This window comes from Penicillium atrosanguineum (genome assembly GCF_028827265.1).
Source record: "Penicillium atrosanguineum strain IBT 20685 chromosome Unknown utg000007l_segment0_segment0, whole genome shotgun sequence".
Taxonomy (NCBI): Eukaryota; Fungi; Ascomycota; class Eurotiomycetes; order Eurotiales; family Aspergillaceae; genus Penicillium; species Penicillium atrosanguineum.
Window position 1 is genome coordinate 3317583 of NW_026623139.1, and position 20138 is coordinate 3337720.

At 45.3% G+C, this 20138-nt stretch overlaps 5 protein-coding genes across 5 annotated transcripts; 3 read left to right on the plus strand and 2 right to left on the minus strand.

The window, feature by feature from the left end:
- Nucleotides 1-964: 964 nt before the first annotated feature.
- On the plus strand, nt 965-2177 carry N7443_009465 (uncharacterized protein; the record flags this gene model as incomplete). The annotated part of the gene is made up of 3 exons (XM_056889521.1): nt 965-972; nt 1050-1095; nt 1155-2177. 3 exons carry the CDS (start codon nt 965-967, stop codon nt 2175-2177), a joined length of 1077 nt encoding a protein of 358 aa, XP_056738823.1.
- Nucleotides 2178-4216: 2039 nt separating this feature from the next.
- N7443_009466 (uncharacterized protein) lies at nt 4217-6289 on the minus strand (the record flags this gene model as incomplete). The annotated part of the gene is made up of 4 exons (XM_056889522.1): nt 4217-5015; nt 5068-5444; nt 5504-6050; nt 6105-6289. The coding sequence occupies 4 exons, from the start codon at nt 6287-6289 to the stop codon at nt 4217-4219; spliced, it is 1908 nt and encodes a 635-aa protein (XP_056738824.1).
- Nucleotides 6290-7319: 1030 nt separating this feature from the next.
- On the minus strand, nt 7320-9434 carry N7443_009467 (uncharacterized protein; the record flags this gene model as incomplete). The annotated part of the gene is made up of 8 exons (XM_056889523.1): nt 7320-7469; nt 7532-7555; nt 7623-7727; nt 7792-8529; nt 8681-9008; nt 9067-9137; nt 9196-9266; nt 9338-9434. 8 exons carry the CDS (start codon nt 9432-9434, stop codon nt 7320-7322), a joined length of 1584 nt encoding a protein of 527 aa, XP_056738825.1.
- Nucleotides 9435-10132: 698 nt separating this feature from the next.
- N7443_009468 (carbon-nitrogen hydrolase family protein) lies at nt 10133-12139 on the plus strand (the record flags this gene model as incomplete). Its single annotated transcript, XM_056889524.1, has 3 exons — nt 10133-10174; nt 10237-11058; nt 12026-12139. 3 exons carry the CDS (start codon nt 10133-10135, stop codon nt 12137-12139), a joined length of 978 nt encoding a protein of 325 aa, XP_056738826.1.
- A 26-nt stretch (nt 12140-12165) lies between these two features.
- N7443_009469 (uncharacterized protein) lies at nt 12166-13113 on the plus strand (the record flags this gene model as incomplete). The annotated part of the gene is made up of 1 exon (XM_056889525.1): nt 12166-13113. One exon carries the CDS (start codon nt 12166-12168, stop codon nt 13111-13113), a length of 948 nt encoding a protein of 315 aa, XP_056738827.1.
- Nucleotides 13114-20138: the final 7025 nt, after the last annotated feature.

Below are 20138 nucleotides of genomic sequence, written 5' to 3' on the forward strand. Positions count from 1 at the left end.
TGACGGATCTAGCACAAAAAAGTGTCATTGGCATTTTTAGTCTAGTGATCAAAATTTTGACCCAAAGTGTCAATACGAATACCGCGGTGGACCGGAGATATAATTATCCTTCATGTTTATTACTTATGTAATCTAGAATCCCCCTATAAATTGGCAGAATCAGGGGTAATACAAGAACAGAGCTTTTGATATCGTTGATTGGTTGCATATAAAACATTCCGACACAAAGTTTCAGCCTGAAAGTCCAGGCGTCATTAGGCGGACACGAAAGCGGTGACCTAAGAATCTGCTTATATCAGCATTGTCATTATTCACCGCGGCACCCGGCTTCCAGGTTCCCTCCCGGCATAAATCCTCCGCAGTATGCGTCGTAAACATGGTAATAAAGATGACATAGTCATCACGGGGACAACGCAAATGCATAGGGGCTCACTTTAACGTCTTTGAGATGTTCATCTTCGGGATACCAGTGTTGAGGCCGAGTCCCTCGATCAGCCGGAAGCGGCCCCGCCTGGTGTCCCAGGATGAGAGTTCCCAACTTCTAACTCAGCTCAGTAGAGCAAACACAACCTATACAAAGGCTGTCTACAAAATTCCGCAGATTTCGAGGATAAATTTTAGGACTATCAAGAACTTAAAGTTCGAGTTGTACCCAGAAACTGAGTCTCGCTCAGATGTATTTGCCAAGACTCCGCATGCGGGTTGATTTTGCACCGTGAAACATCACTTGATCGTTCGTATTAGACACTATTTCAGCCAGATATTGCTTCTTTTCTTCTTCCTCTTAGCCTCGTTCTCCTCTGGAATATAAAATTTCACCTACCGCTATTGTACTTCAATAGCAGCCTCAAGATCCCAAACACGTCCGCGGCATACCTCACCGTGACAAACTTATAGTCTCATCTTTGGGATAGAACCGGTGATTTTGAAGTCATCAAGTCACCTAAGATCAGCCTAAATAACCATGATAAGGTACACACCACATGGACAATTCTCTCAATGATTGTGCTTACTAACCACGTTAGCAGAAGGTCTCTCATGCGTTTCAGAATACTTCACACCGTCATTGTTGCAGCCGTTTTAATCGGCTGCTTTGTGAGTGGAAATTATTGGATTCGAAACTCCCTCAACCTTACTAATGCTAAATTGTTTAGTGGGCGTGGATATCCTTCTTTCAATACCGACCCCAATGGCCATCCTGGGAGACCGGACCAAAGAACGTCCAGGATGGAGAGTCCGACAGCAACTTCGCACATAAAGTAATGGAAGGCAGCCTCCACAGAATTGCAAGTGTTGCGGCAGGAACCGGGGTGGAGAATATTCTCCCCGACTCCCTCTCAAAGAAGAAAGTTGTCATGGTGACTGGTAGTTCAGGCACAAACCGCATGCTCGGGATGCCACATATCAAAGAGATGATCTACGAGAATCGAAAGACCTACGCCGAGAAACACGGTTTCAAATTCATGTGGGCCAACATGACGAGCTACAATTTGCCAAACGGGGCAGCGATCTACTGGAATAAGATTCCTATTTTGAAGGAGGCTTTTGAGCGTCACCCCGACGCTGAATGGGTCTGGTGGATGGATATGGACATCATCATTATGAACACCACACTCAATATCTACGACCATATCTTGTCAAAGGAAGGGCTGGCTCATAATATTCTTCTCGATCGCGAGATGACTGGCGCTGGCGGTGGTAAAAGCGGCTTTAGTACGCCAGCCACCTACAAGCACAACGATATCAATTTCGTGATCTCTCTGGACTCATGGGGTATGAATGTGGGCAACTTTTTGATACGCAGGGGTGAGTGGAGCAAGTGGTTACTTGATCTCTGGGTCGAGCCGCTTTACATCTCGCAGAACTGGGTGTTCCCAGAGAACGATGCTTGGACGCATATGTGGGAGTACCACGGCATTGTGCGAGACCATGCGGCGATTACGACTCAGCGCTCGATGAATGCATATCCGGATTCTAACATGATTGGAGAACATTGGCAGCCTGGCGACCATATTGTTCACTTTGCGGGCTGTGGTGGGGACGTGACTTGTGAGAAAAAGTGGAATAAATATTGGGATATGCGCGAGAAGGTTGAGGTGCCAATATCTGTGCGGCAGAAATTGGAGGATGGTACGGCTGAGATCGAGAACGTGCAGGCGGGAGTTGGATTGAAATAAATCTAAAGAAGAGACAGACCTTAATTATTCAGTTTCAGGGTTGTTATTTCTTCCACGATACTAAGCTTCATTTAGACGTGGTTCTTTACCTTAGGCTGTCCATTCTTACAGGGTAACATAGGAATGCCTCGCTTGAATAATGCGCCAATCATATCCCTGGGTTGCGATATTCCGTTCCCAAAGGGTGTAATGATCCGCAAATGAGTACGAGAGTAAAAGAGTGTGTTTGCGGCCTTGCAGTCCTTGGAATTTTGACACGCTTCCAGAATTTGCACATCTCAAATGTGACCAGATGACCTGGAAAGTATTGACCCAAATACGGAAGTTGGATTTCCGTTAGTTTATTTGAAGACACTTACAACTGAGTATTCCTCGACCACTAGATAAGGAAGATCTTGAAGGTGAAGGGCTACGACTGAAAAGACACAAAAATTGTATAAGTAGCTACTATGGGATGTGTGCCCGATTCTACTATTATACCGATCTGAAAGGCCATATTCACCCGGAAAAATTTGTCTAAATTTTTTGGTACAATTATGATATAAGTAGTAGAAACTTTTAACCCGGTAAAGCTCGCTTTAAATACCATGTTTCTATGCAGGGTGCTCTGAACTAAGCCTGAAGCGGAAGAAAATGACTTTCCCTACTGCCGCTGTGATAGAGAAACCCTTTCCAGTAAATTAAACTTTAAAAGAGTACTTTTTAATAATTTTATCTATATTCTCTATATTCTTTGGTTATATAACTAAAGATATATCTATAATATAATTCTGCAGCTGAACTGCAGAATTACGTACGGAGTTGAGGAATCAGAGTGTTGAAGTTCTAAATCCGGTAGGGCTTCCCCAACTTCCACATAAACAAACAAAACAAATAAATAGAGTAAAAGGAAATTAAAAGAAAGGCTCGATCGGAGAACTATAGCCGCTTTCTATCGCAATAATTTCCCCCGCACGATACTGCACTAGTACCTTCATATCGCGCCTAAGCCCTCTATCCCCTAATCTTACTAATGTGTTACGACCCTTGGAGCCACCAACTGTTTGAGGGGCTGACACACACCGATAGGCCAACGAGAGCCAATCAACCAAAGGTCACGTGTAAAGGGCCACCCTCTGCCGTGCCATTTCACAGTACCCCCCGATATACCATAACTATAGCACCGAAATGGAGGAGCTATGGTTTTCACTGTGTCCCGCGACGAGCTTTATCCTAGGATAACGGTCGCCGTAGGACAATCCACAGTACACGTGATAAAACCACATCCTAGGACAAGCCGTATCCTAGGACGCGCCTCGCCCTAGGAACGGCCACAATTCCCACAGAGTTGACTGAGCCCTACGACAAAGCCTATCCCACGACAACACATGACTAGTTCTATCGTACGACAGAACCTATCCTAGGATACGTTAGGATTGGGTCTTATCCAGGTTAAGACCTGATCACATCAGCGGATAGAACAGATCCTACCCATAGGTAGGATGACGGAGGACATATAAGGGCACTCATTTTTTGTATCTAGTTTAGTTCTTCGCAATCAATCCTACATTGTTACTTAGAATCTATTTTACGACAGGAACTTCATTATTGGACTTGCTGAACCCATCCTACAATCAGGCCAGCTCCTCAGTGATCTGACCTTATTGGTGCTCTACCTGGAACACATGTACAAGACTACTTTACAGACCCGGGTCCGTATGAAGCCCAGCTGACTAGGATGCGGTACGGTTGCGAGTACTGCTTGAAGGTACGACCGTGGTAGGTATACCAGATACCAGATCAGCTCACAGTTGCCAATTAGCATCGCCTAATACCATGGGATAGAAATCAACAAGTTGGCAGAGGCGACTTCGGAAACGAGATAATTACCGGCTATTTATAAAAGAATAAGAGCACCAACATGATTTGGTATCTATTAATCGCAATCGATGGAACTGATGATACAGAGATTTTCATTTCTCAAATATTGTCACAGATTTGCACATCTCCTTAGTGTCTCTCCTGGTGCGTTAAAGTAACAGAGAATACTGCTAACGAGGCTAATCCGCGACCTCCGCGGATATCCCAACCTCACGACAGATAGCCAGGTGAGCACGGACCAGGGTCTCATACATCAGCCGAATATCAGCCGCTTCTGAGCTCCAAGCACGCAACATTTCAGAAGAGATCCTCACTAACTCAGGCCAATCGGTTGGTGTGTGTAGGCCGTCAATTTGAGCATGCACAGTTGTCAAGATAACAATAGACAGAGACCAGATTCCGCGGAGCACAAACCAAAGTGCTCCGTGGCGTTCGTGCTTGCTCAGGTGTATAATTAAGCCTCTTATCAGATTTAAATATTCATTGGCACGCGAAAAAATGACTTGGTTCATTGGACGGGATTCATTGTGCAAAGCATAGTAGAGGAACGGCCGAAGGATACTCTCTCGAGCACCTAAGAACCGGCCTTGTATGAAAAAGGAAAGCTGGTGACTCGGTTGAATCTGTGGGTTTACAGATGGGCGTATTGCGGGTGGTAGGTGATCGTACCAGGCAGACAATTGTCCATCAATTTGGTTAGATAGTTGAAGGATATGTTCGATACTCTCCATCCAAACTGATGGGCCTTCGGGTAAATACACTATTGGCAATGCACGGTCTAGTGTTCTTCGTAGCGCAATCTCGGCCAGATAGTATAGCCAGCTCTGTTCTTGGCTTTTGCTGAACAAAATATCCTGAGTGTCAATGTCAGGGCTTTCGCTGGAAACTGCGGGCAGTGTGGGTGGCGAGGGGAATGGGTCTGGATAGTCAAGCGACACAAGAGCGCTTCGAGCAAGCGGTATTTCACTCGAGAACTCCCTGGGTCAAGTATTAGAATTTTGACAAGTGAATAGTTCAATTACTTGCTTACCCCTCAGCTTTGACGCAGGAGCAGTACAGGCGTTGTTCAAGGCGGCGCTCATTTTCTTCATACACTCCTGTTGGTCTTCCTTTGCATAATATGTATGCATGTAGTCGAGAACAGGCTTGTTCAATCCAGAACCAGGCTTGGAGAACCCCTAGAGTATGCTTCTCATATATCCCTGCTAGATAAAGGCATTGAATGTCCAGCAAACTAGTGCCAAGATACCCGATACGCTTCTGCGCTGTTTGATAGTATACCTTTGCTTGAGCATAAGAGCTTCCCTCCTTTCTCAAGCCATTTTCTGTGTCATTCGTTGTATCCGATCTTTCTGCTTTTTCTTTGGGTGATTGGACTGCAAAACAGCTAAGAGCACATGCCAGAAGCTGAATTGAATGGTCAGCATCTTGAGCTAGTAGAAAATAGCAAATCTAAGATAGCATACCACAAGACACGACTTGTTATCCCATTTCAACCCATTTTCGGTCACTTCCTTGGCGTACCGTTTAAGGTCGTTCGGTTCAAGAATAGGGTTGCGTACATGCACCTCATCTAGAAAGCGTTGGCAAAGTGGAAGATAGTCGTCTTCGCGCATTCCATACTGGGATGAGGATGGCTGGGATTCCGGTGCCGAGGCTGGAGTCATATCCAAAGTACATTCGAGTAGAAATGATCTCTCCACAACTGGTGTGCCGAGGACCTCTATGACCTTGGGCCAGTGAAGGAGACTCTCGGCATTAACACTAGGCACATTTAATGCCGACCGGCCATTTGTGCCACTCATGCCATGCTCCCTTCCGCGGTCCTGACCCCTTGGGCTGTAGCCAGCTGGGGTTGAATAACTGTCGTTGGACTTGGCGACCGACTCAGGAATTGAGTGCGACTTGAATAAAGATGCCGTGCCAGAATCATGTTGCGCTCGGGCAACTTGGTCCAAAATGGCTCTAATGCCTTCCAATTGGTGTAAAATCTCAACCGAGCCAGGGTCGTAGCTAGTTTCGAAAGTTAGTTATAGCTTCTTTGTGATTGAGGATCAATGTATATACCTTGTGCTCTTAGAGGCGCTCTCGTCGGGGTATACGCAAGCTTGTTTTAATGTGCAGCACGCCTGGCAGTTCGGGCGGCCATTATCGCACTTCACGCGACGATCCCTGCATGGCTGGCATGCGGTGCGCTTTCTCTTGCGCGTGGGAAGGTCGGCTGAGGGAAGCTCACGGGCCTGCGAATTCATTTCGATACCGAGAGGATGAAGTACGAGGCAGTTTCCGCGAACTCCGCAGACAGATACTAACAGTCGTCTTCTCGGTCTTCCGCAAGCTCCGCGGGCCCGCCAGCCACACACGTCATCAGTACCTCACGACTCAGTAATTTCCAATTTTAAAGACCTTCGGGGGCAATACGCTCTAGCATTGATGTTATCGTTAGCAGTTCAAGCTAAGATCCGTCGTCTTTTTAGTTTAGCTCAACCTAGCTATCAGAAGCACATCACAGACTACGCCGGTTTCAGATCCTTCGGTCGCAACTTGTTACTCTGGATCTATATCTCTAGCCGCTCCTACTAAACTATACAATAGCCTGTATCTTCCAATTTCATTCTTCTTCGCTCCTTCAGCTTTTCTTTGATAAAATGAATGTTGAAACGCGGTGGAAGACGATTAAATAACCATATTTTTCTAGCGTTAGACGCGACGCCCGCCGCGTTGGCGCTTCGGAGTGTCGAAACAGCGCATGCTTCCACCATTAACGTGGCTGGTGGAGAGAATGCATTATCTAGAATTATGTTATATCTACTTCTTTTTCCTTTTCCTCGCTCGCTCTTTTGCTCTTTTGCTCTATTATTGATAAATTCTTACTAAATACATTTTTAATCTCACTCTAGTGCTACAGCCAAGTCTAATGATCTCTCTCCTATAACTATGATACCTTTCCTGCAATTTTCTCTAGTTCTCTTGTTCTCCCTTACTGAGCGCAGATCGGTCATGTCCGATCAGAATAATATAAAAAACAAAATTCCTTTACAGGCGCCGGCAATGGCTTCATCGACGTTGAAGCTTTTGACTCCTCTAGTCCCCGGACTGTCCGAGAACCCCGACCGTGGGTATTTCCTAAAAGTACAGTCGTCGGCTCGAGACTGTTGAGACCTCAAGTTATTCATTTGATTTCTCGCGATAAGTTCAGTCAAGACCCTGCACTGGTCGGATGATGCAGAGCAGGCCATGACGCCAAGCACTCTCAGTTGCACGGAATATCAAACCCCTCTTTCATCGAGTTGAGTACTTGACATTTTCTTGTATTGCTCCTTGCAAGAGATCCGCCACTTCTTGCCGAAGATAATCATTGGAAAACATAACAAGTTGCATCCAAGGGCCAAACATCCAATTGCGGTGAAGGTGCTGTACAATCCCATACTGCTAATCCACGGATCAAGCGCGAACACGATAATTGTGGCGCACATATATTGAACAAAGCTCACCCCAATCAATGCGGTTCCAAGAATCTTCACATAGAGTCAGTAGCCGCATAAATATCTCTGTGACTCAGTCATTTTGGGCATAAGTACTCACCTTGTGGTATGAGTCGGTCAAATATGTCAGAGCGATTGGAATAAGTGCAGCCATGCTAAACCCATATAGCCCAGACCCGAGACAGGGAAATATCCATGGCAGGCCCTATATTCATATAGTCAATATTAATTACAGCCTCGGATCCTGCATAATAGATTGAAATAAATACCTCTGATACACTGTACCCGTACAGGAACAGACCCGCGGGACCGATTAAACCAGGGACAAGGGAAATATAAAGCCGCATCTCAGGCTCGTAGACACCTTCATTTCGACGGGCAAAGAACTTTATCGACCAATCACTCACAGGACCGCCCCATACGCACCCAAGAACAGATCCAATGAACGGCGGCAAGTTCAAAAGACCGATGCCAGTCGTTCCGAAGTTATATGGGGGCAAGGCGAGATATTCCGATTGTGTCGTGGCCACTACCGCGAACCACACCAAAGCAGAGCTATACTGCACCGTAACATAAGCTACGGCTGGGATGGTCACAAGGATCTGAAGTGGTCGGTATATGTTTTGCATAAACTGTCCCGGGGGTCCAGCGGTCGTCGTGAATAGTGCCATTCGCTGACGATAGGTTTTCAGAGGGATAGAATAGGAGATTCCAAAATCTGCTCCAGATGGCTCAATAAAAGTCTCCTGCGCAGGTGTAGGCTGACCAGAGCTTGCTGGTTTTATCCTCTTCAAAACATCACTCGCGTTAACGGTCTCGGTGTTTCGAGCTGTTGCTAAAGTTCTCATTCCCGACCCCGCAATGGTGGGAATTGAGAATTTTGTTTCCTCAAAAGCGAAGATAAATAGAAGCAAGTTCACGGCGACAAAAATAGCTGACCACCAATATATCCAAGGCCAACCTTGACCATCAGCAATGTATCCGGCGGCGACTGGAGCGAGGAAAACCTATTACAGAAATCTTATCAGTGGAAATTCCATTTTATGGGCAGTAGTTTCCGTTTACACCAGTACTGCTCAACAATTGATAAACTGAGTTTGCCCGTCCTCGTTGGTGGATATAGAACAAATCTGTGATCTGTGTACTGTGTTAGCTTACCCATGGGCCAAAGCATATGGCATCAAAAATCCTCACTGTAATAGGAACCAGTGTCCATCCAACAGCACAAGCTATTCCATTGAATACTTGTGCAGCCATCATATTTGCCAGGTCCCTGAGCACAGCCTGCCAGATCGTGGTAAGTAAAACCACCACAGCGGTCAAGAGATATACAGGCCGACGCCCGAATTTCAGGGCCAAGGGCACGAGTATAATTGATCCCAGGCCAAGAGAGACACAGTTCACAGCATATTGGTTGTTGAGCTGGGGGTATGGAATATGAAGAAGATCCTCAAAGTCTTGCCAAATCACCGGGCCAATGTCAATCCTGTACAGGTCAGAACGTGTATACACCCGGAGAAGAAAAAAGAAAAAGGAAAACCCACAGAGCAAAGACCAACATCGTGAAGAACGAGGCAATGGCAAAGTTCAAGGACTTTCGGGAGAACGACCAATTCTGTATATCGAGAGTCAACATGAGCTTTTCTCATGACTTTCCTATCCACGTGACTCACCAACGGGTCATTGGGGTCTGAGGTAGGCCGTGGTTGTAAAATAGTTGTACCATGCAAAGAGCCTGTTCCAACTATTCAGATAGTAAATATTGGAATGGATTGATTCACCGTAGCTCCCAATCAATTACTTGAGCCAACTTACCAGAAGCTTCTAGATATGCAGTTCCTGGGGCATCGAACGTGATGTCCTTGGTCAGTTGATGCTCTCCGGCCGTTTCAAGATCTGTAATCTCCGCCATAATTGTAATTGAAATGTCGGCTCGCGTGATATGCTCTTCTGGGTGTGAAATTTTTGCAAAAATAACACCGTTGACAGCTCAAGTCATGCCCAGACGCTGTAGAGCCCCTTATAAGTGAGGTGGAGCTTCGTATAGATGCGGGGAAATCACGAAGGCTACCGTATCTCTGAAAATACTATGAAAGTACGCTCCATCAATTGTTAAAGATAAGCAAACTTGGCTTAAATTAGCCGAGCTCGTCTACCTAGGCAATGAATTCTGTGCTCTAGCAGGTCTATGCAGGCGTCAAACCTTACTGGGGCGGTTGGAGAAGAGCGTGCCGGTGATTCAGCCAATGCTTTCGAACAATTTTATCGTTTATCGATGTCTCGGTACTGTTTACGAATCAATGTCCCCATAATCATACTGCAGCCGAAGAGATAACGTTGCTCGGCGAGCAGAAAGGGCCCATGCCCAGCCCAGATGCATTTAAGTGAATAACTTGTCCGCCAGGACTTGCCCTTTTAGTCGTTAGTGAGGATAGACGGGCTCCGCGGGCTCCGTAGTGGCTTTACCCAGATATCACTTTAGTAGCTATATGAACCCGAGATTTCACCGATAGAAGATAAGACATGACTACTGGATGCATTGAAAATTAGACTCTGTTATATCCAAAGTCTCTAGTCTTCGATTTTTCGCAGTTCACCCAAAACGCAATCATGTCTACCATTAAAGTTGCTATCATCCAGCTACATCCCCAAGTGCGTTTGAGCTCTTCGATTCTGTGTATCACCCTCTACATCTAGCTCACCTCTCACGCCAGCCTCACCAAACAGAGTCCAACCAAGCCCGCGGGATTGCCTTCATTCGAGAAGCAGCTCGCACCGGTGCGAACCTTGCAGTACTCCCCGAGTACCATATGGGCGACTTCTTCCCCGAAGATCCCAAATTTCGCGACCAATGCGCCAACTGGAAACAGTACTTGGATGTATACTGTGACCTGGCAAAAGAATGCAACATCTGCATTGTACCTGGCTCCGCAGCAGAGCTGTACCGCGATGAGAATACGGGAGAGGAGACCATCTTCAACGTGGTATACTTCATCGACAACACCGGCGCTATCGCTGGCCGATACGAAAAGAAGAATCTATGGCACCCGGAGCGGCCCCATGTGAAGGGATCACAACAAGATCCGCACATTGCCTTTGACACACCACTAGGGAAGGTCGGAATGCTGATCTGCTGGGATGTGGCGTTCCCGGAAGCATTCCGCGAGCTGATAAGCCAAGGCGCGAAACTGATCATCGTGCCATCCTTTTGGAAGCTCACTGACTGCGCTCCCCTGGGACTAGTGCACAATCGTTATGCAGAGAAAGTTTTTCTCGATGCGGCGCTTATCAGTCGGGCATGCGAGAATACCTGCGCGGTCGTCTTTTGTAACGCAGGTGGTCCGGCAGAAGAAGACTTTGCGGGGTTGTCGCAGGTCACGGTCCCTTTCTTGGGTTGTATTGGGAGGGCGGAGACTTGTGAGGAGACAATGAAAATCATTGACTTGGATATGAGGATTTTGGATGATGCCGAGTCAGTCTATAAGGTTCGGCAAGATATGGGGCGACATGATTGGCACTATGCGTATAGAAGCAGCGTTCAGTCTAGCTCTTGAGATGTCTTTTGAATATATTGTTCTCTGAATAAAGACCTTTGGGATGTTATGGAGCATTAAAGAGATGGGGTTCCTAGCAGTTCTCCACATTAAATCGGGCTTTCTACATTATTTATCAGGAATGCGTAGCTGTCTCAGTTACATTTATTCCAAGTATTATGTTAGCATATTAATGCCTCGGTTGAACGCGGAGGTCGCGGAGTTCGCGGAGTTAGGGGAAGAGTGGGCTATGCAGGAGGTAGAGCTGGGTTCACGCTTGGCACTCCATTTGGGTGTGGATCTATACGCAATATCAAGAACAATTCAAGGCAATAGTAAAATTTGAAAATGTCATAAATTTAAAGGATCTAGGGTTGGAATGCTCAAGAAGTATTTCTTTCGATATGTTGCTTCAGACCCCATTGTCATTCTTTTTCCTAGCCAGTGGCATGGTTATGGGCTCAACAGCCCTAAATGTCAACGAGACACTGTTCTCTCCAGTTAATGAACTTCGCCATTTGGTTCATCGGGTTGGGAGTGTTGGATTGCGACTACCGGGTAGTCAGGTTCACAATGAGCTTGTTAACTGGATTAGCCACAGTCTGCATAAAATCCAAGGAGTTGAAGTACAAGAGTCTCGATACGATCTCATTACTTGGGAACCAAAAGTAGGTAAAAATCTGAGTGAAAGCGGTTCACTTTGTATCGAGCTGAAGGGCAAATGTCACAATATTCCTATTGTTGGGGCTATCCCCTATACCCTTCCCACAAATGGCTCCTCTCTCACTGGTCCTCTGATCTATATCCCACCAAATCAGAGTATATCGTCTGTGGATGTTCGGGGCAAGATAATATTGAGAGAATATGCTCCATTACCCGTGCCTAATGCGTATCTATTTAAGGATGCCTATGTGAGTTTGCTCTACCATTTGCGTGAATTACGAAATGAGTCACTAACATTGATTGATAGTACATCTCCCCAGATCTTGCCGCCCAACTTAACGGCACCTATGAAAGGCCATACCTCTCTACACCAGCTGTCGACCTCATTGACCCGGTCAAGGTGGAGCTTATGGCCTCATAAACGCATTTGACACCCCTCGAAAGACCATGGAAGGCTACTACGACCCTCATTTCGGTCAACATTATTATGTTCCAGGAGTTTACCTCGGCTCCGAGGAATACTACTTAGTCCGAAATGCCTCTCAGTTCCACAAGACGGCTTCCATCAAGATATCTGCAGACACAGGTCAGAAATACACCCGTGAGCTGTTCGCCACCCTGCCAGGGAGATCCAAAGAAACAATTATTATCGATTCCCACACGGATGGTGCTACATGGGTCCAGGAAAATGGGGTTGCTGGATTGCTCGCCCTTGCGAAATACTTTGCAGCCCAGCCGATGTCATCCCCTGATCGAGCCAAGACTCTAAAATTCGCCTTCACGTCAGGGCATCTGACCTACAGCAGAGATGGTTCCATCCCTTACGCCAAGAAGCTCGATGAAGAATACGATAACGGGGATAATTCGTTGGTCATCGTTCTTGAGCATATGGGAGCTCGGGAGATTCTGCCCTCACCAGCTCCAAAGGGCCAATATGGGCGTGTCTTGAACTTCACCGGCAGAAGCGAGTCCACCCTCTGGAGCGTTGGGCCTACAAATGCAGTCGTAGATCTAGTCAGTGCAGCTATCAAAGAGCGCAATCTGGACGGCTTCATTGTAACGCCTGGTAACCCACCCAAAAACACTTCCCAGATCCCGTACTATGCTTCTCAGGGCGGGATCGGAACAACATACCATGACTATCTGATTCCCACGACGTCGATTATTTCCGGACCGTGGAGTCTCTGGGCGCCATCTTTCGGAGAGTCGGCGATTGAGTTCTCTCGGCTGCGGACCGAGTTGATGGTTGTTGCTGATGTTGTGCTTAGTCTTGCTCCTTTCTCGAAGGCTGGGATTGCGGGAGAATATTCTGAATACAGGGAAATGCGAGCGAACGGGTTTCCTTGGAAGGAGCCCAAGTGGGAAACCCAATACCCACCAGGACCGCGAGGGTGATATCGACACTGATGAGGTGTTATATTATGTCTGAACTTTTGGCGACAGTCTCAATGGTCCCCAAGAAAGATGCCGTCTACCCTTTTCCCCAGATTATCTTCCTAGTAGCATTCATCTCCGTCTTTTTGGTTGTCCTTTGAAACTTCTTTTGAATCCATTGAGTGCATTCTGATTTGAGGATCTTGTTTGCTTCAAGCCTACATGGGGAAAAATTCACTTGGAAATGTATTATTGAGCTTTTAACAGTGAAGGAGTATTAAACATGACAATAGTGGTGCCTGGCGGCATTGCCCACGCTACGGCCAATTTTCAGGTTAGCTTAATTTCGAGGGGAGAAGCCTTGGCGCATTTTGCGCAGTCCAATCCGAGATGACGCTCAAAGTGTATAGGTGAAGATGGGTGCTGCGCGGGATCAGGAAGGCGGGTAACAGGGAAGTGGGGGTGAAGATAGCACGTGTACAGCCGGTTCATGTAAATACATCATGAAAAGTCTTACCAACGTCATGTAAAGTATAATTCCGTGGAACGAACGTAGTGAGATAAAGGGATAATAGTCAACATGGTCGCGCGCGCATTCGCAAAATAAAGCCTGCTATTCCATGCGCCTGAAACGAACGAAGTGAGATGAAGGGGAAACTTCCTGCACGCGTCAATGTTTTTTTTCCCGACGGAACATAGAGAAGTGGATCACGGAAGTCGGTAAGGAGGTTTGGGTCAAAACCTCAGAACCGATGATCTACCAATCATAATTTCTAGCACAAAACCGTGGTTTCTGAGCATCACATGGCCACAAAATTGGGTAGGTTAGGCCGACTACAGCCTCCGGGATGCACCAAATCATCTCCATATCCAGAATTCTGGTTTACATACTAAAACTGGCCCATTTCGAGCACTATCTGTCAAATTTAGTATGTAAACTAAAATCCAGACTTGAGGATTCCTCGGTCTAACCCGATTGGATATTCTAGCCGGGTCAATGGTTATTGTCGAATCCCCCATGGAGGTGGAAAATTGTTATTCTTTTATATTTTTGTGCAGGTTGCATGTTTACTTCCTAACTAGTTAAGTTATAACGTTGTCAGTAAGCCAGCTGCGCATTTAAGCGAGCTGCGCATCCCAAAGTACCATGGTAAATGCGATATTTTAAATACTTATACCTCAACACCGAAGCATTATCTTCCCTTTATATTATGTATAGTACTATTATTAAGTACCAGAAATGCTGTATATGAACTTAAGCAATCTGATGATTGATTTTATTACATTACCATTAAATGCCATAAAATACCATGTATTTTTCTTATTTGAACACCAAATATATACATCACGATGTCGTATTATGTATCTAGGTTTTACCCATAGGCTCAATAAGCTATAAGAAGTTTAGTGCTTTAGGATGATAATATATTAGCGTCTTGTTGCGATTCAATATTGTAATCTATCGCATTTACCATGGCTTTTTTGTGGTGCGTCACTCGCTTACATGCGCTCCCCAAAACACCATAGTGAATACGATAAATTACAACGTTATATCTCAACAACCATAGCTTCTTGTAAGACTTGTTTATAAGCGTATGTTATTTATGTTGAGTCTAATGTTTTTCGAAAGTTTCAAAGGGTCATAGGGAGTGGTGATTAGATAACATGTCCTTGACGCTTAACAACTAAAATTACAGTGTATTTTTGGTAAAAGTTGTCAAATTAGGATTAAATTGGCCTAGACTTTCTTTACCAGAACTCCAATGCACTAATAAAGTGGGATTTTATATATTGAGAAGAATGAGCTTGTAGTTGTTGAGATAAATTGTTGCATTTACTATGGTGTTTTGGGGTGCGTCACTCGCTTACCGACCACGTTAAATTGTCGATTCAGGGATTATATAATAGCAGAGTTCTTAATGCCTAAGTTATGATTGGGTGACCATTTTCGTGATTTCAATAGTGTTGGAATATCGACCAATATATATAAGTGGATCTACCCTCGTATTATTCAACATAAAAGAGGACAAAACTAGGTTTAGGCTAGGAAACCCTAAACCCTAGTTGGACATTCATTATATATCCTGGCGCGAGGAAGACGGTCGACAATCACGTGACCAAATAGACCTTAGCCCTAGAAGAGTAGGGGGGACCAGTCTCCTGGGGGGTGGATGGCCCTTCTTTAGGGGTAAATGGCACTCGCGCTAGGGGGTGTGTATAGGCGGTCAATACCGCCTAGATTCTTGACTCTTTTCTATGCTGTTCTATCTGCTTCTACCCCGCTTGATCTGCGTTTACTATGCCTTGTCTATGACATCATTGTCTATGATCTGTATGCTTCCATTCAGTTCTATCACTTCTCTTTGAGGTATTTCCTTTGGTCCGAAGCATGTGATACCGAGGTATATTTGTCTATAAATACGCGATGGATTACCAGGTAGAAGAATCAGACTTTTCACTCTCTTTGGAAACTGCCTAAGTTCCTTTCTTGCTTGTCTTGCATACAAAAGGGTAAAAGCAACCCTTAGTCAGTGTGATCATTCCTCTACGAGTTAAAGCGTGAATTGTTCTCGTTTAGGCTACATCAGTGTGTAGTCTATCCTAAGAGTCTTCCTTTGTCCAACTTGGACCGACCAGTTGGATAAAGCGATATAAGACACTAAGGGGGTACGCAAAGCCTAGTTGGCGCCACGAACGGCCTCGTGGTATTACCGCCCTTATTGTCCCACACAAATATACCTCGGTATCACATGCTTCGGACCAAAGGAAATACCTCAAAGAGAAGTGATAGAACTGAATGGAAGCATACAGATCATAGACAATGATGTCATAGACAAGGCATAGTAAACGCAGATCAAGCGGGGTAGAAGCAGATAGAACAGCATAGAAAAGAGTCAAGAATCTAGGCGGTATTGACCGCCTATACACACCCCCTAGCGCGAGTGCCATTTACCCCTAAAGAAGGGCCATCCACCCCCCAGGAGACTGGTCCCCCCTACTCTTCTAGGGCTAAGGTCTATTTGGTCACGTGATTGTCGACCGTCTTCCTCGCGCCAGGATATATAATGAATGTCCAACTAGGGTTTAGGGTTTCCTAGCCTAAACCTAGTTTTGTCCTCTTTTATGTTGAATAATACGAGGGTAGATCCACTTATATATATTGGTCGATATTCCAACACTATTGAAATCACGAAAATGGTCACCCAATCATAACTTAGGCATTAAGAACTCTGCTATTATATAATCCCTGAATCGACAATTTAACGTGGTCGGTAAGCGAGCTGCGCATGTAAGCGAGCTGCGCACCCGCCTATCTATTCTTTATACTTCGACACTTTTATCAACCATAACGCCTTTAAATTGATTAATCTCTAGCTTTATAAGCATTCTTTTATATCCGATCTGTCCGCAATTGGTGCATTGGGGTGGACGCCGCGTCTTCGGTGCTGGTGTGTCCTGCGGTAGTAGGCTTGGTGGAGCTAGAATTGCCTGAGAGGGCTCCTCATGAGCTTCCTCGAGCTCTAATGCTTCTCGTACGGATAGACCGTTATCGTGTGCTATCTATCTAGTCTTACGAGCACGCTTTTGCTTTTACGTAGCGTTTGCGGCACGTAGCTGCCTGTTTTCTTGCTCGAGAAGGATACCGTTTTGTATTACGATCTGATAGCCTTTGATAAGCTGGTTTAACGCGATTTGCGAAGGTGATGGCGGACTTTTTGAGCGTCGCTTTAAGAAAGCTTTGATTGAGGATGCTTGCTTTAAAAGCTCGTCAATATTTGCGGGCGTATATGGGTAAAAAGCGCTTGATTGACTACCGCGGCTTGCGGGAGGTGTCGGCGTCCGAAGCTAAATATTTAGCTTTAATAGCACTTGTTGAGGATCAATTAGTACTAATCCTACTGCTCGGAAGCTATTTTGTATCGTATTTATTTTATATACGTTAACGCGAGCTTGTGGGTATATAAAAAGGAAATCAAGTTTGTCAATATGGTTGATCCCGAGCCGTATCTTTTGGTCGATTAGACCGCCATACAAACGCTTTAAAACGGCAAAATATCCAATATCAAGTGGCTGAAGTAGATACGAGGAATGCGGTAGCATACAGATTGGGATAATCTCATGATCCGCGTAGATTTGGTCGAACTCTGGTGTTAGATGACTTCCGTATCCGTTAAGGACAAGAAGTCGATATCTTCCACGCGTACGATGATTCGTTGATGGAATAAATTGCTTTTGAAGCCAGCGAAGGCCTATCTCGTTAGTTGTCTATCTATTTGCACTAACTTCGAAGCGCTAGTCGGGTGGAAGGTCTTTAAACTATGCTTAATTGTATAGTTTGCCTTTAAAAATAAGCGTCGGCGGAAGCGCCCACCCCGAAGCGTTAATTAACTCAATCGCAGTTACCCATTCGCGGTTTCCTAGTTGTAAAACTGATCTCCGACCGTAGCATTCTGATCTAGTAATTACTTTTTGGGCCGTACAGAGGCCCATCGCGAAGCCAGTCTCATCAAAGTTATAGATATCGTCCGGTAGGATACCGTATTGCTTAATTGTAGCTTGTACGAGGTTAAACCACGCTCGAATGATCTTTGGGTCCTCTTGTTCTGCCCGCTAGTAATTATATCGTCGAGAAAAGCGAGCTTTAAGCTCTGGACGGCGCTAGGTGAAGTTATATACCCATTTTTCGCTGACGGTCTAGATAGGGGTAGAACCGCGCTTCGCAAGCAGAATATTCGCTATTTCTCGTACGTGAGCTTGCGTAGGGGCTGCACCGCGTAGATCTAGCGATAATATCCGTTGCTGGAGTATATCCTCTTCGATCTGTGTCAATTTATGATTGTTTGGGCGAGTTTCAGCGCGATTTGTGGTACCGCGGAGTCGCGTACGTAGTGTAGATTCGGGCACATTAAAGCGACGTGCGGTCTCGCGTATAGACGTGATTTCTTTGTTTTGAATAGCCTGTATAGCAAGTGATATACGGCCTTCTCGCTCGATGGAGTCCTGGCTTAATCCGACGCGAATTGGAGGCATGGTGCTTGATAGAAGATAAAGGGACGCGCGGAGATACGAAAAAGTGGGCGGGTGCGCAGCTCGCTTACATGCGCAGCTCGCTTACCGACCACGTTAAGTTAACGTGGTCGGTAAGCGAGCTGCGCATGTAAGCCAGCTGCGCACCCCAAAACACACAGTAAATGCTAGATGCTATAACAACAAGCACGAGTTATTCTTACTTAATTATTGGTACACTAATTTTTAATAGTGAAACAAGAAACATCTATTAGTCTAAGTATAATAAACAGGTTAGTTTATCTTATTACCAAAAAATACACTAAACAAAGCAACCAAGAACAATATCTCCCAATTACGCTATGGATAAATAATTCTTAGCCTTATCAACTTACTAGATATACTGTAAAGAACTTCAGACTTCAATACGGCTTTGAAATAATCTGTCGTTGTTGAGATATTCTGATGTAATTTATCACTTTTACTATGTGTTTTGGGGTGCGCAGCTGGCTTACATGCGCAGCTCGCTTACCGACCACGTTACGTTAGGGGGATTCTAGATTACATAAGTAATAAATATGAAGGATAATTGTATCTCCGGTCCACCGCGGTATTCGTATTGACAAATTACTATGTCAAGCATACCGCCCTATCATTGCCAATAAAATTCGAGTTTTGACTCGAACGTCTCTGTCGTCTTCCGTATTAATTTTAAGAGCAGTGCGAGGAAATTGCTGATTAATTGAAATTCTCCCGTCAGTGGCGACTCATTCCGCCGCCATCTCCATTGCTTGCGTTACTAGCTGCTGCACTACCACACGGCAATTTGAACTCGTTTCAGTGAATTCAAAAGTTCTTGACCAATGAGCTTGCCCCATCCAATGAAAAGGCTTAGTAGCCGTCAAGATTCTGGGACCTCGTCGGCCAGACATTACTCGACTGAAGAGTCTAGTCGTTTCGATGAAGAACCTAGAAACAATGGCGGTGAAAGAGAGAAGAAGAATTTTCATGTTCTCACGGAGGTATGCTAAATATTGGGGGCATTTTCTCACCGGACAAGCTCTAAATGTTGTTCGCTGCAGCGCCGCCGAACGCAGATGCGTCAAGCACAGAGAAAATATCGATTTAGGAAAGATGCGACGATCGCCTCGTTGCAAGAAAGAAATTGTGAATTAAAACGTGCTCTATCATCCTTGAAGTCCATCACCGAGCAACTCAAGGGCGAGGTTGCAGCCCTACAGAATATGGACGGTCGCTCTACCGCTATAGAGCGACTACAAACTACAACAATCCGGCTTTTGACGGAAATCGAAAAAGCAGACAAGAAACCTGATCATCAAACATCGCTGGAGCATACGTCCGTTGCTCTCGATAAATACAGAGTCCATTCACCAATTTGGCAGATGTCCACGAAGGAACACAACACACACCGTCCAATATCCGCTTTAGGGTATGAGATGCTAGGCCACCAACGGATTAATACGCCATAGCTTACGCCGTGATCTTGGTTTTATTGCTTCGCAGTTTGAGAATATACTACAATCTATGTTGCTGGAGGCATTTCTTTACATTGCTTATCTTTGTTAGTTGACACCTAACAAATGGGTCCCTTATTGGTTTGTGGTCAAATATTACAACTCTTTTGCTTAAAATTCACCTCGATATAACAGAAATAGGCGAGAGAAAAAAAAAAAAAAAGGGGGCCGGGGGGGGGGGAGATGGGGTTTTATTGGAGTTAATTATGGGTAAATCTAAGCTCCAAAGGCTTTTCATCTACTTCTCGCCTCTAATGGATATTTCATAGAGCCGGGAGATTCATTCTCGGCAAAATAGTAATCCCAATGTAGATTAAAGCATTTACTAATCAGCGACCCGCACTTGAATGGCTCGGGTTGCCAGTCGAAAGTATGAATCAGCAATTCGTTTTTGAAGTAAAGGGGCTCTGAAGTAAATCGGTTGTTTACGGATGGACAAGTCATCACCATGTGGTTTCTAAGGTCATAATATGGGTCGATATTTAGCCCTGCGATGTCTAGGCG